We start from the raw sequence: 20,159 nt of genomic DNA, 5'->3' as shown, positions 1-20,159 counted from the left end.
TAGAGTTTCATTTGTAATAATAAATAAGGATGTGCTTTACAGTCCAATTAATCAGCAGAATTTATGTACATATTTTTATGAGTTAACTACACATTCCCTAAGCCCTTAATCACAGTTTTGGGTGAACTGTTTATGGTAGTAGAGAAATTACCATTTCTAAAGCCCACACTGTAAAGATAATTAAGTACCAGTTCCCTATAAGAGTTAAACACCTATAAAATTTCTGCATTTATAATCCATTCTTCATTTGAAAAATGGAAATTCATAGTGTTTCACTTTATTCTTCATTAAAAAATGTTTATATTTTCAGTTTAAGTAACTGATTATTGGAAAAATTTTCCTCCTATGAACGCTCTGCAGCTTTTATACCCTACAAACAAAAAAACATTACTGCCAGAAAAGGCAATACCTGGACTCTTTGTAAATTCCCTGAATAGGTAGGAAATTTGTTGAGCTGATGGTTTCCATATATTTTCATTCAAACATAATTTCATACGGTCACAAGATACTTCATCATATCAGTACAATTCAGGAATATAATGCTGTGATCCTATGACAGTTAAATGTGGAACACTGGTGACCATGCACAGTTTCTTCTCTGAGAGCTACTGAGAAAACAGATGAAGTGCAAGGTCCCCCAAGCAAGTTTCAAATGACATTTAAACCCAACTACTTCTACAAAAAGTAAGCATGCCTGGACCCAGTCCAAACAGAATTTCACCTCATAATTAATTAAAGCTCCAGACAAAACCCGTAAGAACAACAGGAACATTCAGTTCATTTGCTGAGATACCTGAAAGTGCTAAAACTTTAAATTGCTAAATTCCCTATGGATAATGAAACCAAGCTCACCTGGAGGAATCTCCAGCCCCCTACTTGGTTCCTCAGCTCCTACACTGGGAGGTATCTGCTCAGATTCCCAGTTTAAGCCTCAGCACCACCTCCCAGGGCTCAGTGTGCCACCTGCTCACACACAGACTGCCCTCCATCTGCTATTGATGACCACAGTGGTGTTTAACTCCTCACCAGCTCTAAAGACAACATTTCACTCCAACAGCAAACCAGGAACAAAGGTAACTGCAATTTCTCAAGGAAGCAAGCAACAAATGTCTCAAGCTCATGCATGCCAAGATGACAAAGAACATGTAAAGGTGCCCCATATGGTACAACAAATACCAAAATCCCAGCACAGCACTTCTCTTTCAATCCAATTCACTGGGACAGCACTTCCCAGGGGAGATCATACTTGTCCAAACATGTCTGAATGGTTGGGCTTCATCTTTGCTTTGTTAAGGCAAAAGATAGATTTACAAAGAGATGCATTTATTTTTAATAAAGAACATTCATACACATTAATTTCACCTGCCACAAGACTGTGCCTTGAAGAGATTCTTTAAAGTAACTGAATAAAACTTAATCCATCTGTTTCACAGAACTAAGAATTACATCTGCCTCTTTGTAAGCTGATTTACAAATCCCTGGCATCCTGCTGTGGCCACCTTCTCATGACCATGGTCACCCTATTCACATTGTCATCACAATTCAGAGCAGTAGTGCAGCTTGGAATCAAATCCTACATGACCCTCCCTCACCTTTCCCAGTCCAATCCATAAAGTGGATTGCCTCCCAGAGGCAAGCCAGCTCTCAAACACATGATCTTTGGGTGGAATTTTGGAAATTGCAACTCAGGTACACTAGGTTGGTTTTGTACTTTGTTCTTCCCATTCTTTAATAAAGAAGTAAATTAATAAACCTGAGCATTATATTTGTGATATTGCCTAAGGCATGACAAAAACTACTGAAACTGCAGGAGCTGCATCCCTGAATGGATCTTAAGGGAAATAATTAATAGAAACTACATTGCTTGTTCCTCTAAACTATGTATTTTAGTAATGTTCAACAAAACTCTTTGGAGAAGAGAAGGCAGTCCCTCCTTCCCCACACAAATGTGACTGGAGTACATTGCACATTGGTGAGATGCACCACAGGGCCCCTGTGAATGGACACAGACTCCTGTAACCCCAGCTGGGGTTTAGATCTAAGCCAAAGGGACTAAGAACTACTGTGGACTGAGGGCATCAGCTGGCAGTTGGAACAGTCCTAAACTGAAAAACCTAGGCTAGGTCTGAGGGAAGCAATAAAGAGCTGCTACTTACCCTGCTGCCATAGCGATTTTCACATGCTTGCAAGGCTAACATCTAAAATGTTTCTCTTGCTTTTATTTGATTCCACTTTATACCACACTGTTTCTCTTCTGTTGTTTTACATCTGATTCAGAGGTTATTTTCTGGTGTGTTATGGACCACAGCTCAAGAACTCCCATTTTAAAGCCTATTTCCCAGAAAACCAGTTTGTACAGCTCAGGCTGCTCTGACAGTAGGCAGCCTTGTACTTCTTCTTAACATCCTCCTGATTTTAATTACCATTGCCTACATTAAATGAAGAAAGTTTACCACATCCCTTCTGACTTTTGAAACTTTCACAAGTAACAGGCTTCCACAAGATTTTTTTCTTTTTTTTTTCTCCCTTGTGTCTCCTACAGGTAACTTTTTTTTTGCATTGCTTCAGAGTTTAGCCAGGTTCACATGCTGTCTGTACAATAGTAAGACTTGGAATTTGAAGTTTGATTTCCTCCCCAAGAGCCCTTAGATGAGTGTTTGCTCTGTTTTATACATTCTAGTGGGAATTCCTACAAGTACCTTGACCTTTCCTCTCTGCCAGCAGGAGGACTGCTGCTTTTATTGCAGGGAGACAACAACAAAAAATATCCTGGCTATACAGACCCAAGGTTCCCTGGTGGAGTGATGAACAAGAAAAATGGGAATTCTTTGGGGATGGAAAGGCAGTGTTCACAAAGAGGTGGCTGAATCATTCAAGCATTTTTTATGCCTGTAACTTTACCAAGTCTCTTTTGAGCTTTGACAAAAGTTTCATAGTCAGATGAGACCAAGTGTTGGGCTCTTTAAGCATCAGCTGCAAATGAAAGAAGTCCTCCTACAAAAAGCATCTGAAAATCATTTCTTTCAGCTTTGCCAAGGCCAGGCATTCCCTGGTGTTGTGTCCACCCAGATGGTAAAGGCTATCTTAGGACAGCCTTCTCAAGGAGACAAAGTCTGCCCACCACTCAGATTAATATGCTAACAAAATCCATTGGCCATTAAAGATGTTTTAATCAACTTTGATTTCTTTTGTAAGAAAAATGATGTATTACAGACTTTGTCAAAAGAGCTTTGTTAACACTAACACTTGAAAAACAACTATGCTAATATGACATTTCCCATCCACTTGTTCTGTACTTTTATGCCACTTAGCAATGAACTACAGCATTTCCCTCCCAACCTCTAATATTTGGCTATGGGAGTATGTGGGAGGTCACTTTTTAAATTATTTTTACTGTGCTAATTTATTGTCATTTTTGACTTATCTATAATACACTTGCACTTTAAACCTGCCTAAATGTGCTATGTGAAAAATAATCTTATTATTGGTTTACTAAAAATGGTTACCACTAAAAATTGTTATTATAATAGTAAACTAATACCCTAGAAAAACCATTTGGGGCAAGACCATTTCTACATGTGTCATTTCTCCATGCTTTCACACAAAACATGCCCTGGCAGTCACTTGAGCACACAGAGCAGCTGTTAAGTCTTAGCTCAGAAACTTAAATGAAGCTGAAAAGGGAAGTCTTGGGGAACTCTGGCATTAAAAAATAATATCTTGCTGTGACGCTGGAATTACATTTATAAAGGGGACAAAATGGCTATCCTTTCCTAACTAGCATTTTTTAAATGCACAGGGGTTTCCAAAAAGCATCAATTCTGCAATTCAAGCGTGCAAACTTGCACAGCCACTGAGGTTCAGCATACAGCACTTGGCCATCTCCTCTGTGTGATTGTAATGAACATTCTCCACTTAGTGTGATGAATAAAAATCACAGGCCATGCCAAGATGTTTATCTAACAGACAGAAATAGGCTTATCCACAGGAACACAGAAGTTTGATTAAAAAAAGCAGATAAAAGGAATTATTCCCATGTCCTAAAGAAAACAGAAATAATGAAGCTTCAAGGCAAGAAAATATTTTACACTGCAACTCTTAAAAAATACACTGTTCAGGCAGCTCCTGTCACAGGTAATGGTAGTGAAGGGATCCAAACACAAATTTTTAGTCCACAGCTTCCTGCTCATGGGCTGTTCAGACTCCAGGTTGATAAAACAATAATAATCAAAGTTAAACCTAGACTGAAAACATCAGCTTTCCACATTATTTTCACCTCAGAGTTGTCAGAGTCCAAGAGCAGAGGCCACAATTTAGACTTTCACCACAAATGTCTTTCCTAAGCCCTGAGCACTGAAGGATCCCCAGACTGTGAGAGTCCATTGCTAGAACCTCCTCAGCAGAGCTGCCTGGAGCTTCTCTGGGGGCTCCTCTCTCCACCAGCATCCCTCACACACCACCCATGAGCTCTCTGAACTTCTGTGTGATGGGCTTGTGATGATCCCTTACAGGGTTGGGTTGTTGGGGATTTTTACATCTTGACTCCCCAGTTTTTCCCAACCTGCTTTTCCTTTTCAGACTATGAACAAGAATACTCTAGCTGGACTTCCTGCATCTTGGTCTGCTTCTGAAGACAGCTGCTACACAAACCTGCCTATTTATAACTATTTTTAAAATACAAATGAAGAGAGAAGCATTTAGATTATGGGGTTCGGCTGAGAACTTGATGTGAACTTGATGTGAAAAAAAACCAAACAAAAAACAAACAAAAAACCCACAAAAACCCAAACAAAACAAAACCACAAAAAAAAAAAAAAAAAAAAAAAAAAAAAAAACAAAACCAAATCCTACACAAAGGTGGTAAAGCAGACCACCTCTGCATCATTTGCCTAAATGACTTTCCCAGCTACTGTGATTTCTGAATTCAGCTTTCAATTATAAAAGCCCATTCCTGATTGTACTCAAACTCCTTAGAAAGAACTGGTGTTTCCTTTCCTGACTTGTAACTTCCTTTCCTTCTATCCCAGCTTTTACACAACACCTGCCCAACAGCTCAGCAAGGAGATGGGATAAGGATTGTGCAGGGAAGAAATGTGACTCAAATACATGGCCCCAAACCATCCTGCAAAGGACAGGTGTCCATTAAATCATCACAAGAAGGGACACTGCTGTGGGCTGGGCTGGACTTCAGCTTCAAGGGTGAGCCAACCCATTCCAAGGTAACAGGGCTGTCACCCACAAGCCAGTGAGGAATGTTTAGTGTCACATGGCTGCACCACATTGAGAGATGATCATTAAGGCAACGGTGCAGAACTTGCTTTTATTCTCCGAGCAGTCAAAGCTCTAAAATTTCCAGGCTGACAGTTCAACAGGAAAGAAGAGACTTATTTATTTGGCCAATTTCTTCGCACTGTGAAGCTCTCATCCCCAAATCACATTAAAGGCCAAGCATCACAGAAACATACAATCATAAAGGTGGGAAAAGACCTCAAAGATCATGAAGTCCAACTATTAACTATCCCTTAAAACCCCAACTGTACTTGCAGTGCACTGTATCCATGAAATTATAATGCAAAAAAGGTATTTTTTTCCTCAAATACTATAAAAGATCCTTCACAGTACAGTGCAAAATCCCCAATCTGCACATTTGTATTGGTTTTACACGGCCTAGTTTTTGGTAACAAGGGGGCCACAGAGGTGGCTTCTGTGAGGAGCTGCTGGAAGCTTCCACCATGTCTGACAGAGCCGATCTCTGCTGGCTCTGAAGATGGACATGCTGCTGGCCCAGTTAGAGAGGTTGGTAACACCTCTGTGATGACGCATTTAAGAAGAAAATCAAAACAAAGGGGGCACAGTTTTTCTTCTAGTCAGAGAAGAGGAGGAGGTGAGGACATGTGAAGGAGCATGCAAGGAAAAAAAATCACTTTTGAAAAGGAAATGTACATCTGAAGTGAACTGTGACCCTTATAAAAGCTTCCTTTAATTCACCTTAGCTCACTTGAAGCATACAACAATGATCATGTAGCACCAGGAGCCAGTAAAGAGAGACAAAATCCAGATTCCAGAATATTGCAGTAACTGGCAAGATCATTACTCTTACTCCTACTTTTCACACTTGATTTTTTTTTTTTCTTTTGCTTCCTGCAAATGTACTGAAGAGCAGAGACTGGGAGATCATGCCTTCCCAGGATAAGCAGCTGAGGAGCAGGAGGCCCTGGGCAAGTTCCTGTGTAACAGGTTTGGGGGGAGTCTGAATCTTCCAGTTGTGCAGAGCATGAACCTCACTTGGCAGAGTGCCCCAGCCATTCCATGCTTACCTCCATCACTGGATACCATGGGGCAAAAACCCTCCCCTAGAGAACCCAGTCTCCCCAAGGGCACTTCAGAGGACCAGTGCTGGCAATCAATGCAGACAAGCCTGTCTACCAGCAGCGGAGGGTAGGTAGGACCTGGAAGCATCTTCACCTCTACCAACACTGGCTGCTCTTAGCTAAACCACCCGGTCCTGCTGCACAGCCCAGGCAGCCACTGGGCACTGAGGAGGCTGCACACCCAGAGCAACATCCCAAGGGAAGGAGCAGTCTCCAGGGGGACATGCAGGTACTGAGCCTTACACGAGAGCACACACGCACCTTTCAGATCTGCCCTGCAAGCTGCTACACCTGGCCCGACAGCCGTGCTGCGCTCCCGCCAGCAGGGCCTGGCACCACTGCCAAGGCACTGGGGCTGTCACCGCCTGTGCCACAGCCCTGCACACCTCAGCAAGGCCCACCGAGCACGTGGGACAGCTGAGGCGTCCCCTCCCCACCTGCAGGGCGACCTCCTCGCACGGGCCTGGCGATTCACAGCTCGAGCGCCGTGCACAGCAGTGCTGACCCAGGAGCAGGCAGTGGTTACACGGCTCCTGCTCACAGAAGCAGAGAAAAGCCTGGAGGGACTGTGCTCACTCACCTCCCACAGCCAGCATGGTCCTTCTGCATGCTCTGATCAATATTTAAATGATGGTGACAGCATTAAGAGGCCTTTCCCCATGCACTGATACGGTGCCTCCAGCCATCCCATCTAGCCAAGGTCTGAAGGAAAAAGAAAAGATGAGCCTTGCACTGTATCTTGAGGTTCAGTAGGTTCAGGCATGTTTGAAAGTTTATCTAAGGCTTTCTGGCAGGTCATCTCCGTATTTCCTGATGTGGAAACAATTTTATTTACTACTTCATTGAAATAACAGACCATTGCATAATACCCATGACAACAGTCTTCAGTGCAAACCTGCCACCTCAAACAGGTAAAGCTTCAGTGCAGCATAATTAACAGAATGTGAGTTAACAGCTCTGTAACATGCACCTGAAGCTGAGACACCCGTCTCTTCCCTTTCCACATCGATGCTGAAGCAAAGAAGCTGGACAGTGCATGGAGGTGCTGGCTGCTGCCTGGCTGTGACCAGCCTGTGGCCACTCAAACCTGTGGCATCCCCCAGAAAGCCTCAGCAGGTCACTCCAGACACGCTTTGGCTCACTCCCACTCCCGCTGCTTCAGCCCTTGTTACTTAGAAGGTGCAGCTCATTACTGATGACACTGCTAACGCAGTTTCCACTGTGAGGCTCAATATGGCTTTTCCAGGAGCAGAGCTGGGAAATTGTGCTCTGAGAAAACATTACCCCAGCTGCTCCAAGACACTGCAGCTCTGAGGCTTCCCGAGTAACTACAGTGGGCGTAAAGTGCCTTTCCCCTCTCAACACACAGCAAAAGGCAGCATCAAACACATATTGCTCTGCCCATCATGCAACTGCTGCAGAAGGGCCACACCTACTGCATCTCTTCAGCCTGTGACAGCATGCAGGCAAAGGAAAAAGAGTATCCCAGTCTGGTATTTAAAACACGAACATGTCAGAATATTCCTCACTCCTAACTCTGATTTTTTTTGCTGGTCCTTACTTACTGTCTTCTAAGACACTTCAGGATACAGCAGGTAATGTCTGTTCATTATCTTTTAGAAGAAGGGGCAGGAAAAGGAGAGAAAACAGAAGTGGAAAATTATTTCCCAAAGTTTTGTCCACTAAATCAAACCAGAAAAAGAGCATGCTTCATTCAAATTTCTTTGCCTGAATTTCACCTTGAACAAAGCCCTTGGTGAACCCCACTGTGTCTGGTGACCTGGAGCATTCAATGTCAAGCTGCTGAAGACTTCAGAAAATTCCTCTCCGAGATGCCAAGAGGAGCAGCAGGTAGAGAACAGTGTGAGTCACTGCAGCTGTCCCAGGACACCAGCCCTGAGCCAGCTGCACTTCTCTCCAGCAAAATCACTGGCACTGGGCTACAGAGTAAATGGCAAAGCCAAAGAATTGCTAAAAGCAGCAGGGAGGGGAGGGGACCTCAGAAAAGCTCAGATTAAAGACAACTTCTGTTTTAAAGATTACTTTGAATTTTGGCAGATGCTAAAATTTGTGGATGACTCTGTTTGTTTCTCGGAGAATGGCGACTCAGCAGGACACTGCCCATCAGACACCAAGGCAGAGCTCACCTGCCAGACAGGCAAAAACACCATTAACTGAGGGTATTCTCAACCACATTTACATTTTAACTCTATCTAATAGAAATGGAAACTAGATTTTTCCATCAAAATATTCAGAGTATTCTTCTTATTCCAGGCCAGCAGAACAAACATATGAGGAGGTGCTTTAGGTTTGTATATCCTAACTATGACCTTCCAGATACTGCACTGATTCCAGCAGTAATATTTTTCACACTTTCCTGTCACAACAAAAAGCCCTACCTGCATTATCTGAATGCAGACACTCGCGGGAGCGAGCATTAAGCAGATTTTCACAAGGTAACACATATTCAAACAGATGGACAGCCCCTGGTTTTTGAGCTGTACCATTCCACGGGGTTTCCTTTAGCCAATTTGATCACCTCGGAGGAAAGGAAGTTTTACACCTGATGCATCTGCGCTGGAAGACCCCCTGCCTTCCAAACGACTTTTCTGAGTGTTATTGGAAACAACAACATTAAGATAATGACAAGACTGGCAGTGAGAAATTCACAGGGGATGCAAAATAAATGAAATCAATTAGTATTATAAATACAGGCTGAGTTTCACATGTCTTACATGTCAATTACTCATATGAAGTTCTGAGACTTTATTATTAACAGGTTTATTTTGGCAGAAGCCATAAAAATTAACAGAAAAACCCAACAGTGCTATTTTAAACTTGTACCACCACACTGCAGTTTACATAGCTGCAAATAAAATGGAAGAATGTTTTTATGAGCCATAAAATGGCTCCGCTAATACCAAGAGACATTTACTGAAATGAAAATTTTCAACAAGCCTGCATCAGGCAAGCCTTATTTTGATTTTTCCAATTAAACAAAGGACAATTAGTACCCGTATAGGGAAGTGGATGAGCTCTGTTCAAGTATCAGTTCTGGTGGATCATACATTAACTGAACTTGTCGGTTTTGAGGTCAGCTGTCATTCTTCCCAAATTGCTCCCTGAGCAGATCACAGAGCAGATGGAAAAGGCCAATTTGACATGACTCTTTGGCTTAATTATAGCATTACTAAGACAGCATATGGAGTTGGTATGTACTGTAGAATTTTATCCAATACCTTTATTTCTCACAAGTTCAGTGATCTGGTTAATTTGCCTTGACTCGATCTTCAGTACATACATTCATTAGAATTGAATTATTCTTACCTGTGCATTACTAGGCCAAACTTTCTTATCAAGTCCAAGAGCTGCACATCCACACTAATGTTCAAAGAATCACAGAATATAAATTCTATATCAAAGACAAGATCTTTTCCAAAACATTAGTGTTTAAACTGATCCACTGTTTCCAGCAGTAATTCTGTCAGACCCTTTGAGTTACCCTGGGAGAGATGAGAGATGCCAGACTGGTCTAGTGACAAAAAGGCTTTGGTATTCCAAAGACTAGCACACCCCAAAGAATCATCTCATGGCATATGCCTGTCAGTATGCACAACACACCCACTGTGCTAGAAAATATAGCAAAAATAGGTCCACTAGGAAGAGTGGATCACACAAAATCCCTAACACTACCTGGAAGCATAGAAGGTTTATCACCTTATCATAGCACTGCTCCATTTGAAATCCTTGGTTTACAGAAATCACTGCAGTGTTCACCCCTGCAAAGTAACTACCTATCAACAAGAGATTTAAATTCTTGGCACTTATCTTCTGCTGCAAATTCTTTAGGAAAGGTGAACACCAAAAGAAATTGGAAGTTGTAGTTCAGGTTCTCTAAATACTGCAGTGACCTATGTCAACCATTCCATTTGCAACATTGATAAGTTGTTCAGTGTTCAGGTCAGATATCAGGATATGTTAGAGGTGCTGACACAAACTACAGAACTATTTGCCATCATGGCAAGGCAAGCATTAACTGGTCTAGAACTATCACTAAAACAGCTCCATAGTCTATTATTGTCCAGAGGGTGTTTTGACTGAATCCCAAAGTCACTGCCAAATATATCAAAAACAGGAAGCCAGAAAACTCAGCTTCTACTTGACTATTTAATAATCTTTGCCTATTTTCCTAAAAGGAGGAAATGGTAAAAGGACAGAGCTGTCAAATTGTGAGAGAAAGTGGTTCATTTCCACTGCCTTCTCTCTAAGCATTTTAGCTTTTTCCTGCTGAGCAGGAATTGGACGGGGCAGCAGTTTGAAATTATGGAAAGAGGGCAAAATTACCACCAACAACAAAGAAAAGTGTTGGGTTTCTATGATTTATAAATAGAAGTTTCAGGAAAAAGCTTAAATTTGAAATTTCATCATGAAGTGAAATAGGAAGACTGAGATAATACTCACGTTCCAGAGTTTGATGCAGCCAGTAATGTTTACAGGCTGGGAAGAGGAGTGGGGAGATAATCAGTGCTGCTTCCTGTAAAATTTGTTGCTTGATCCCTCAGAAGATCTAATTATGCTACTTAGGTCTTGCAATTTGAGTTTTTGGACTCAAACATTTATAAAGTCTTTCTAATCTATTTCACTGTTCAGATGTATTGCTCAAGTTCATTGCCTGGTGAGGATGAAGGATGGCCTGCACCTCCCATTTATTACACATCTACCACCAGTCTGACCAGGAACCTGGCTCTCCCAGAGTTTTTACACACCTTTTCACCATCAAAACCCTACTCTGTGGCTTTTCTGTAAACATAGATTTTGCTCAAGTTTTGGAAGTACTCAAAACAAAAGCAGAACTTCACATTGGTGATGTGAGTTGATATACTGGTGATGAGTAAAGGCAAGATGTGAAGGGTCAGGAGTAAATTTCAGGTGGAAAATTGTGCCTGAAAAGGTTGTAGAGCCAAGGTGGAAGAGAGTCTGAGGACTGCAGTCCGAACTCAGGACTTCAGAGCATCCCCATTTCAGTTCAAAATTAGCTATGTCTGAACTACTGAGTTCTGAGAAGTCTGGCTTCATTTTCACAAGTAACTGCCATGATTTAAAGTGAATAATTTGATCTTGGAGATATTCTGAAGTTAAGAAGCTACCCAACATCCATTACTTTTGCTACCGTGTTGGGAACATGATGCCTGAAGCCAAAATAATTTTTCTCCACAGTAGTCAGAGATCAGGGGAGGGAGGCTCATTACAGATGTGCACTTCCATCACTCTGGACTACTTCCAATTTTCAGCTCCTGCTTAGATCCCTTCATTCACCCTGAATTATTGGCAACTGGAGGATAATTAGTCCATCATTGCTTGGGAAAACTAGAAGGTTTTCTATATTTCTTTCCAATCACTTAAGCTGGCACACAGTAGTACCTTATACCATAATTTTGCACTTTACTCTTATTAAGGTCTTTCACCCTCTGTTTCTTTACATTGAGATATTGAGCAATTACTTGGCTTCATTCTAAAATAAAAGTTACATCACATTTGAGCTGATGCCTTCCAGCCAACCTATGCCAAATACAATTTGCTCAGAAACCTAAAGTTATCTAGCTGAGGTTGGATATGAAACTTGCAGCAAGTGCTGCTTTATAAATAAGACTTGTACTCTTGCACTTGGGGAAAAAAAAAGTAGTCTAACACAGGAACCTGAGAAAACTTGACTCCATATAAGCAGAGGAGACTTTCAACTGTATCAATACAGTCAGCCAAGAGGTTCTGCTAATTAAAACCAAATGACTCCTTACAAATGGAGCAGCAGTTTAGTTGGGTTTGAGTAGGCAGCATGTGACTCTCTGCTTTCAGTTCCTGAAGAAGTGACAGACATAACAGACAGACGTTGAGTAAGAAGCTGCTGCCTCCACAATGTGCCAAGGGCCAAACTTCAGCTTCCTTGTAATGCCTCTGATTCTGAAACAGCATGAATGGGCTAGAGGTTTTTCTCCCTGAATATATTTATAGCCATGTTAGAATTATTCTGATGGCCACCAGCTGTGGTCTGCTGATGGAAGAAACGCTCCACTGGGTTCTTCCCAAAGTTGCCTTTGAACTGACCCAAAGAAAAAATGCAAATTTTAAACTTGGTGCTATAGAGCTACCTTAGCATGGCCAGGAGGTGCTGGATGTGTGTAGAAGTCTTTCAGAATATTTACTGTATGCACAAGATGTTCTTTTTCATGCTATGCATTACAAAGAAAAATAAGATCTCCCTTCCTCACACGTTAGTCATATTTCTGAAACCACATTTAGTCAATTTAAAACAGAGGTAGTTAAAATACCACAAGGATGGCAATCACATGAAATAGTACAGATAGACTGAAAGCAGGAGTAATAGTAATATGAGCTACATGTTAGGGTTAGACCTGTAAAAATATAATTTTTACAGGGTCATAAAACCCTGTAAAAATATCATTAACTTCTTACACATCAAGCAAACTGTTTCAGACCAAAACTGTTCTCTTGTAATTATTCTACACTGATGACCATCCCTACCATAAATTTCAGGTAATCAGTGTCTCTCAATATGTGACTCTTAATAAAGATGGGCTCTTGGTGTGCCCTGAAAGCTATATTGAAAATATTTTAATTGTGGCACAAACAGGAAATAAATTCCATATTCTCCAAGGTTTCCAAAAGCAAAAAGGAAAATATGTTTAAGAGAAGGCAAACTGAAAAATCCTTGAAAATTTAGGAACTAGGAAGAATAAAAATAAAACTGCTTTTTGAAGTAGGTTTTTTGAAATTTCCAGAGTAATTTAACTTTCTATTAATTCTTTCAGACACTGTAAGAATCAGTTGTCAAACCCACACACACAAAAATCCAAATAAAATCCCCCACCATTCCATTGCAAATGATAATTTCTAAAGCTCCACATGATCATCACCATGTTCTTATCCTTTCTGAACACTCACAGTGTCAGATGTAGAGTGCTTTTGCTTTGTCTACTATCCAGTAAAAAGCAGAGTTATTTGTTATCATTAGAGACCCAGCAGAGATGCTTTGAGAGACTTTATTCTGTTGATAGAAACCAATTTGTTGTAAAAAAGGGAAATCTGGGTTCTTGAAGTTCGCTGCGAAAGTTAAATAGGCATCTATCTCACTACCTGGTGTATTTACAAAATGAGTTCATTAATTTATCTCATAAAATTAGTGGTTTTTGTGACCACAGAAAGGAAACAGCATAGCATGGCCTGGAATTTATACCTGAAGCTTGATAATAAGCTGGTAGTTGCTTTGCCTTGCCAGGAGTCTCTGGAAAGCTCACAATAGCAGCCCTCCTCCTTAAGAAGGCAGTAAAAATCCTGGGGCTGACCCTGAGGAATAATTCCTATGCTAAATCTCGTTGAGAGCAGGCCAAACTACTTGTGTGTTTGGGATGGTGGTGGGTGAATGTCCAGGAGTACATGGGCTGGAGAGACTCTACTTCTCAGGAATGGCATCTGAGTCCCAGGGAAATCCAAAGAGATAGGAGCCTGCAGACTGGAGCAGGTGTCATACATAAGAAAAACCTCTGCTCCTGGGGGCTCAAACACTCAGGCTCAGGCCAGCTTTGACAGCCCACAGTACATCTCCTCCTCAAGAGGTTCTGCTATGTGCTGAGCTCAATATTGTCTCCTTCCCACAACAAGCAAGTTTGCACAGTGTGAGTTTCTCTCTGCCAGTCCTTCATTCTGGGCACTTCAAAATAAAAAAAGGTGAAAAGCCTTACAAGAACAAAGACCAAGCTATAATTGAAAAACTGACAACTTCCCAAATCAGATGTGACTGTGACCCAAATCAGGAGGGGAAGAAACAGTAATTCATCCTGGCACGCTAATTAATTATCACACAGATTGCTTATTGATTTTCTTGTGTTCACTGATACCTTATGAAGTACATTCATTTCATCCAAACTTCTCATAGAATGGCAGATGCTGATGGCTCAAAATTAGACACAAATTCACAAGTAGGTCAGGTGTCCCCTTCTAGAGATGGACAAGGCCAGAGCAAATCCATTCATCCACAGCACCAAATCTCAGCATCAACAGACTCATCTCCAGTCCCACTCATAAAAGCTAAATTCTTCTGTAATGATCCCCCAGTGAAGCAAACCAGCCCTTGCCAATAAAATTAGTCAGATTGCCAAGGTTATAACCAAACCACTTCAGCTTCTTGAAGGTTTCCTGCACTGGACAATAGCCCAAGTTCCCAGAGAAATTATCTAATAGGACATTTTCTAATTATAGAATTAATTACTGCCACAGAATAAACAGCAGAGGCACATCAGGCTGAGAATAATTATTTGTACAATTAGCTCTTTCACATCAAATAAACATTTACAGCCATTCTTGAACTGGGAATTTGTAAGATTAGGAGAGGTCCCACTCCACTTTCATCACTCCCAGAATATCCTGCCACTACCAAGTGAAAGCAGTTTCCATGTTCTCTCTAAAACAGTATGAACTTATTCCATTTAAGTTGTTGATTGTCTTTGGAATTTTCTGGGTACTAAGCATGCATCCTCACTACAAAGGTTTTAGTCTCCTTTGTTGTGTTTTGATTGGGTAAAAAAGCCTGTTTGCAATGCACGATCACAGGCAAACTGACTGCTCTCCTGATGTGCCTACAGCAGATGTGTCACAGAGATCAAGGAAAATTCGTGTGGACAGCAACTTGTTTGCTTGTGCACAGGGAAATAGCGATGGTCTCATTTCCAGCTCTTTGCACAGTCAGTACAATCATCATCATTACAGTGATAAAAGCAGCCTCTGAAAATTTCTGTCTAGTAAAATACCTGTTGAAGAGGGAGTGTGAACAACCTCAGAAAGGGGCTAGAATACGAAAGGGCCTAATTTTGTGGCTTAAAAACAAATATGAGCGAGCCAGCTAAAGCATCTACAAAGCTGAACAGCTTTGAGCATGGGTCTGTTTACTGGACTCAGCAGCAATTCAACAAAACATTAACAGAACCCAAAATCAGGATTAGCCCCTGGTCTGTCATCATACCTTCAAAACTGCCAGAAACCCATGCCATGCATACTTCCCTCCAGATTTCCCTGTCAGGTCTGTCCCAAGTCACAGGCAGGTACTTGGGAAGAGTGCCTGGTGTATTTGACGATGGATATCTGGATCAAACCAGTAGGTCTACTTGTGAAAAGTAAAGGGGAATTAGAGTGTGCTTTCCCTATTCTAGAAGAAACACAAGTAATCTACTTAAATGAAAATCAATTTTGGATGTTCCTTTATTTCACTTTATGGTCTGTGAAGATCTTTTCTTTTCATGCTGTCACGTGAATGGTATGCAATTCCCACACTAGCCATAGATATTCCTTTAGAAAAGTAGTGAAGGTCTTAACTTTTTAATACAAATTATTCCTCAGGAATCCTTAGCTGCTATTCAAGCAGTTTAATTCAAAGAGTTATATCTCTCATTCAGGAAACTTTAACTGACACTAATCAGACCCAGCTATTTTTATTATTAATGTACAACAATAGTAATCTGGTGTGACTAGCATCTTTAGCCAGAGTATTAAGGCCTTCCACTCCCTGAAGTGCTATTTAGTAATAAAAAATTAACAGTTTTGCATAATCTACTTATGTATGCCGCAACTACTAAAGATTAGCTGCAGCATTTTCTTCTCTCTTCTGAGCCTCAGCACAGACATACATACCCTAAAAATTAACTGATGCATGTTTGTGAGCTGATGGGAATGTTTCAGTGTGTTGGCCACGGATGCAGCAGGGATTACATGGAAACACCCAGTCCCTGTGATAACTTACACACAAGCTCAGAGTTAGAGAGTGATAAAAGATCAGGCAATTTTCATCCCATTTTATATTTTGAAAGATCCAACAAGGCCTGCATGTGGCAGTTCTGGTTCTTTTAAACCCTACTGGCTTCACAGGTCAGGCTGCACAAACACAGGACCTGGCCTCAGTCCATAGGGGTTTAAGCAGAGGAGGCAGCCAGCCCAGAGGTTTACACAGAAGGCTGATGTACCAATACACTGAATTAACATAGGTACATATTTCAGCAGTGACCAAAGCGTTACAAGCAGTGAACTTTAAAAGGACACACAATGCAAATAGCAGTCAGACCACAGTCAAGAGCCCAGCCACGCAAACTCATGGAAATAGGTTGTGGGATACCTTTCTTCATCTTAACTGGACGTTGTTGCTGAAGCATAACCAGACTCCTATGGTATCACCCTCTCTCATCAGAAATAGGGCACAGAAAACCAAGCCCCTTCACTGTTTAATTTTGACTAGTCAAAGGCAGGATGCAGGGAACAGCTCCTGTGATGTCTACAGGAATTAGGCCTTTTTATGTAAGTTGTTCTCCCCTTACAAGATGCACTGACGTGTCTCCTTGTTTCTGAACTGTTTCCAGCAGAGCTCGGAGCCGCTCACTGCGAGAGCAGCGCAGCCGCCCGGCCCCTCGGAGCCCTGGCACACGGCAGGTCCTGCAGCTCCTCAGAACCAGCAAAGGCTGGTTCCCAGACAAAGGGAAAAGGCTCCACAGACTGACAAAGGCACCACAGACCAGACATCAGTCTCTGACATACGGCCTCACCTCAAATGAACAGCATCCACACCTGTACCAACAAGTCATTTAGAAAGCTCCTGGAAACAGTTTTTTCAAGCCTCAGTTTTTTCAAGTCTCTTTTCAGATCTTCACTTCAGTCAAGTGCATCCCCTCATGCCTGAGATTTAAGAGGAGCCTCCTTCGTTCCCATAGTTCTGTCCACAAGCTCACTGTGGGCACCACAGCACTGTTGATGGAGAATTAGGCTGGTGCAGAGCTCTCCTCACTGAGGCATTCCAAAAGAAATCATCAATTTGCAAAATCACCCTTTCCTCCAGAAAAAAAGAAGCAAAACAAACCAGAAAAACCTTGTGATAACAGCTTTCCTGTACCAGCAGAGACAGCTGGAGCAGGAGCAGGGCCAGCCAGCGCCTCATGCAGCAGCTGAGGGAAGTTGGGAGTTACTGGTTCCCCAGAGGGGAAAATGAAGATCCCAATCTCAGCAATCAGCTCGTAGGAGCTTTCATGCAGCAGATAAAGCAGCTCACTAATTCTTTTCCACTTTACCTGGAAATCTTTCTGTCTTAAGTTTGGGCTTCCCCCCTCCCACAATTAATTTCAGGGGTTTTTTTTAAGCTTTTTGTCCAGCTTTGAAATGAGATTACTAATACAAAATGTCTCAGAGAAAAGAGCTTCTGAGCTAAAACTCAGCAAGATTTCAGGTCACTGCATTAATATTGATAGCTTTAAAACAATAACTGTGCATCAGGTACAGGATAGGATATTTTTCTGTGCAGCTAAATACTATGTCATTACCACAAAATCTATTTCAAGCTTATAGGAAAAAAGTAATTAATTTCATCCAAAGAGGCAAAAGATTTCTGTCTAAAGCACACAGGAACAGTGACTCACATTGTCAAGTGCCAGGCAGCTGCTGCAGCCCAAAGCTGGCAGCTCCGGGAACTGATATCTCCAGCCAGGTGTTAGCAACTCCACAGAAAGTTTTGCCTTCCCTTCTACAAGCAGGACATGCTGGTCTTAGAAACTGGGGTGTAAGGCCAGGCATGCTGCACAACCACAAGCTGTTTTCTTGTTGTAATTCTGCTCTGGCTTCTATTTCCCCAGGATGATGGAAGGGTTGTGCTAATCCCAGTTGTCCCCCCTGGTCCCCATGTGATATCTGCTGAACTCTGCAAACTACAGTCTGCTACAGGATGAAAAAAACTGATGCTGCCCTACATTAACAAGTCAGGCTGTAAAGTGACATGTCAGGAACTGTAAATGATAACTACATTCCTACCTTGCACCTTATAAAGTTAAGGTCAACAGCAGTCCAAACCCTGACCGGGCTCCGAAGCCTCCTGTCACTTGAGCTCCCTGGTGAAGTCCTCTGTGCAGAGCATTAGCATCCTGTGTAAATGGAGCATGGCATTTCATCTCACATCAACAAGAGGGACTGAGGAGGAAACACTGGCTTTATGAGCAGAAAGCTTCCTGTGCTAATAAGATACAGCATTTGAAACGCTGGCACTTTTTTTAGTCATATTCTTTCCGTATTAATTTTGGCTAATACAGTGTGACAGTCTCTAATGTGATCTGGCTCTCATACCCTACTGGTGATGACTAACACTAATTCAGTCCGATTCTTATGTGACAGGATAGGTGGAAAACTGATAATGTGGTAGAAGAGCAAAGTGCTTTCTAGTAGACTTTTCAAGGACCAGATTCAGTGGTTTTCAAATAATCAGATAATATATCTTCACAGATAAATTAATACATATCCTGACATATCTTGATGTGTAAGCACCTCTATTTTTTTGTTGTTTTTTTTCCCTTGTACTAGATAAATACATCAAGATCCTTTAATAACCCTTTATAAGGCATAACCCTTTATTAATTAGAAATTATTCTCCTAATTCTTCCCAGTTCTTGTCAAGCACCAGAATGGGATATATTGCAGTAACTGCTAGTAATGAATACAACAAACAAGCTGCCTCTCTCTCCTCTCTTGGTATTTCAGTGCTTACATACTGATGCTTTTCCTCTTAACCACAACTTTTTGTCTTGGGTGCATGTTCAATAGGTTTTCCAACGTGAGCTCACATGTTCAGAGCTGCTGCTCTCCAGGCACAGCTCTCCACTCACATAAGCACAAGCAAGCTACATTTTTAATCTTAGCTGTATCATCAAAGTTGTTCAAAAGAAATTAATGTTACCCTGTTGACGGAGCTTGCATCAATCATTATTTACCACTTTGCCAACATCTAATCCTTCTACCAACTTAATCTGAAGAATTTTTTATTTTACTTCATTGAAGAACAAGTGTGGCAGGACCAGCACAGTTTTTTGCAGAACATCCCAGCTGCTTGCTATTCCCCATTAACTTTTGGTCCTTTGAGAAAAGCACAACATTAGTACTTTTTTGATCTGTAACCATTTCACATAGCTTGTGACCAGAGACATAATCCTCCATTACTCTAAAGACTATAGTTGTAAGAACTTTTAATTTGAACTTTGCAAATTAACCACAGCAAAGAATCATTCACGCAGGATATCCCATCAGCAAAGATGTCACATTAAATTAGTGACTGTCCGGATCAATGGGTTTTTATTGAGCAGGATCCCTTATGAAGGTATTGATGTAATATTGTCAATCCTTGGAGCACACAGAGCACCAGATTCATAAGCACAGGTATACATTGCTGCCTATTTCTAACCCTATCAAAACAATTATCTGGCATGCAAATTAATTATGGAGATAAAAAGCATGATCATAATAGCAATATCCTCCTACTCATTTTTGTTTTATATTACAGCAAATAGATGTAAAAAAATCTAGCACTGGTTACTTCCCTAACTTTTTCCCAACCTGGGAAGACAGCAAACACTAATTAGAAATGCAATTAATGTTACTAAAGTAGCAGGACCCTCCACTTCTGCAGATTACACAATGCTATTTGATTTTTTCCTTGAATACAGCCCTTGCTACATGAATGGAATCATTGTTGAGAAACCAATTGGACAAAACTTACATTGACCATAATGAGCTTTGGCTCAAATCCTGTGTTGATTTGCTTTAACCCACAATGAAATTGAGAAACACAAAGAACTCTTGTAGCTGCCCATGTAACACTGAAGTCAGATTCAAAGCCCGAAATTCAACTGCTTAAGCCAATGTATGCCTGAGTGCTGCAGAGAGATCTTGGTGCAAACACTGACAACCTCTTTTTGAAAA

The 20,159-nt window shown here is 41.4% G+C and overlaps 1 protein-coding gene across 14 annotated transcripts in view; it reads right to left on the bottom strand.

Annotated features, from left to right (window-relative positions):
• IL1RAPL2 (interleukin 1 receptor accessory protein like 2) overlaps positions 1 to 20,159 on the bottom strand; it is a 348,614-nt gene that overhangs the window by 183,593 nt on the left and 144,862 nt on the right. For 3 of the 14 annotated variants that reach the window (XM_053956031.1, XM_053956039.1, XM_053956033.1), the window contains one exon: positions 18,225 to 18,334. The exons of 10 other annotated variants lie outside the window; for them this stretch is intronic. Coding sequence is in view for 1 of the 4 variants with exons in the window: in XM_053956027.1 (XP_053812002.1) it covers positions 6,952 to 6,967 (16 nt within the window). In the remaining 3 variants the exon portion in view is untranslated. Of the gene's footprint in view, positions 1 to 6,951; positions 7,074 to 18,224; positions 18,335 to 20,159 lie in introns of all 14 variants that reach the window. One more of the 14 variants, XM_053956027.1, reaches the window with a different exon arrangement.

Source organism: Vidua chalybeata, chromosome 14 (assembly GCF_026979565.1).
Source record: "Vidua chalybeata isolate OUT-0048 chromosome 14, bVidCha1 merged haplotype, whole genome shotgun sequence".
Classification (NCBI taxonomy): domain Eukaryota; kingdom Metazoa; phylum Chordata; class Aves; order Passeriformes; family Viduidae; genus Vidua; species Vidua chalybeata.
This window is presented reverse-complemented; position numbering and strand designations above follow the sequence as displayed.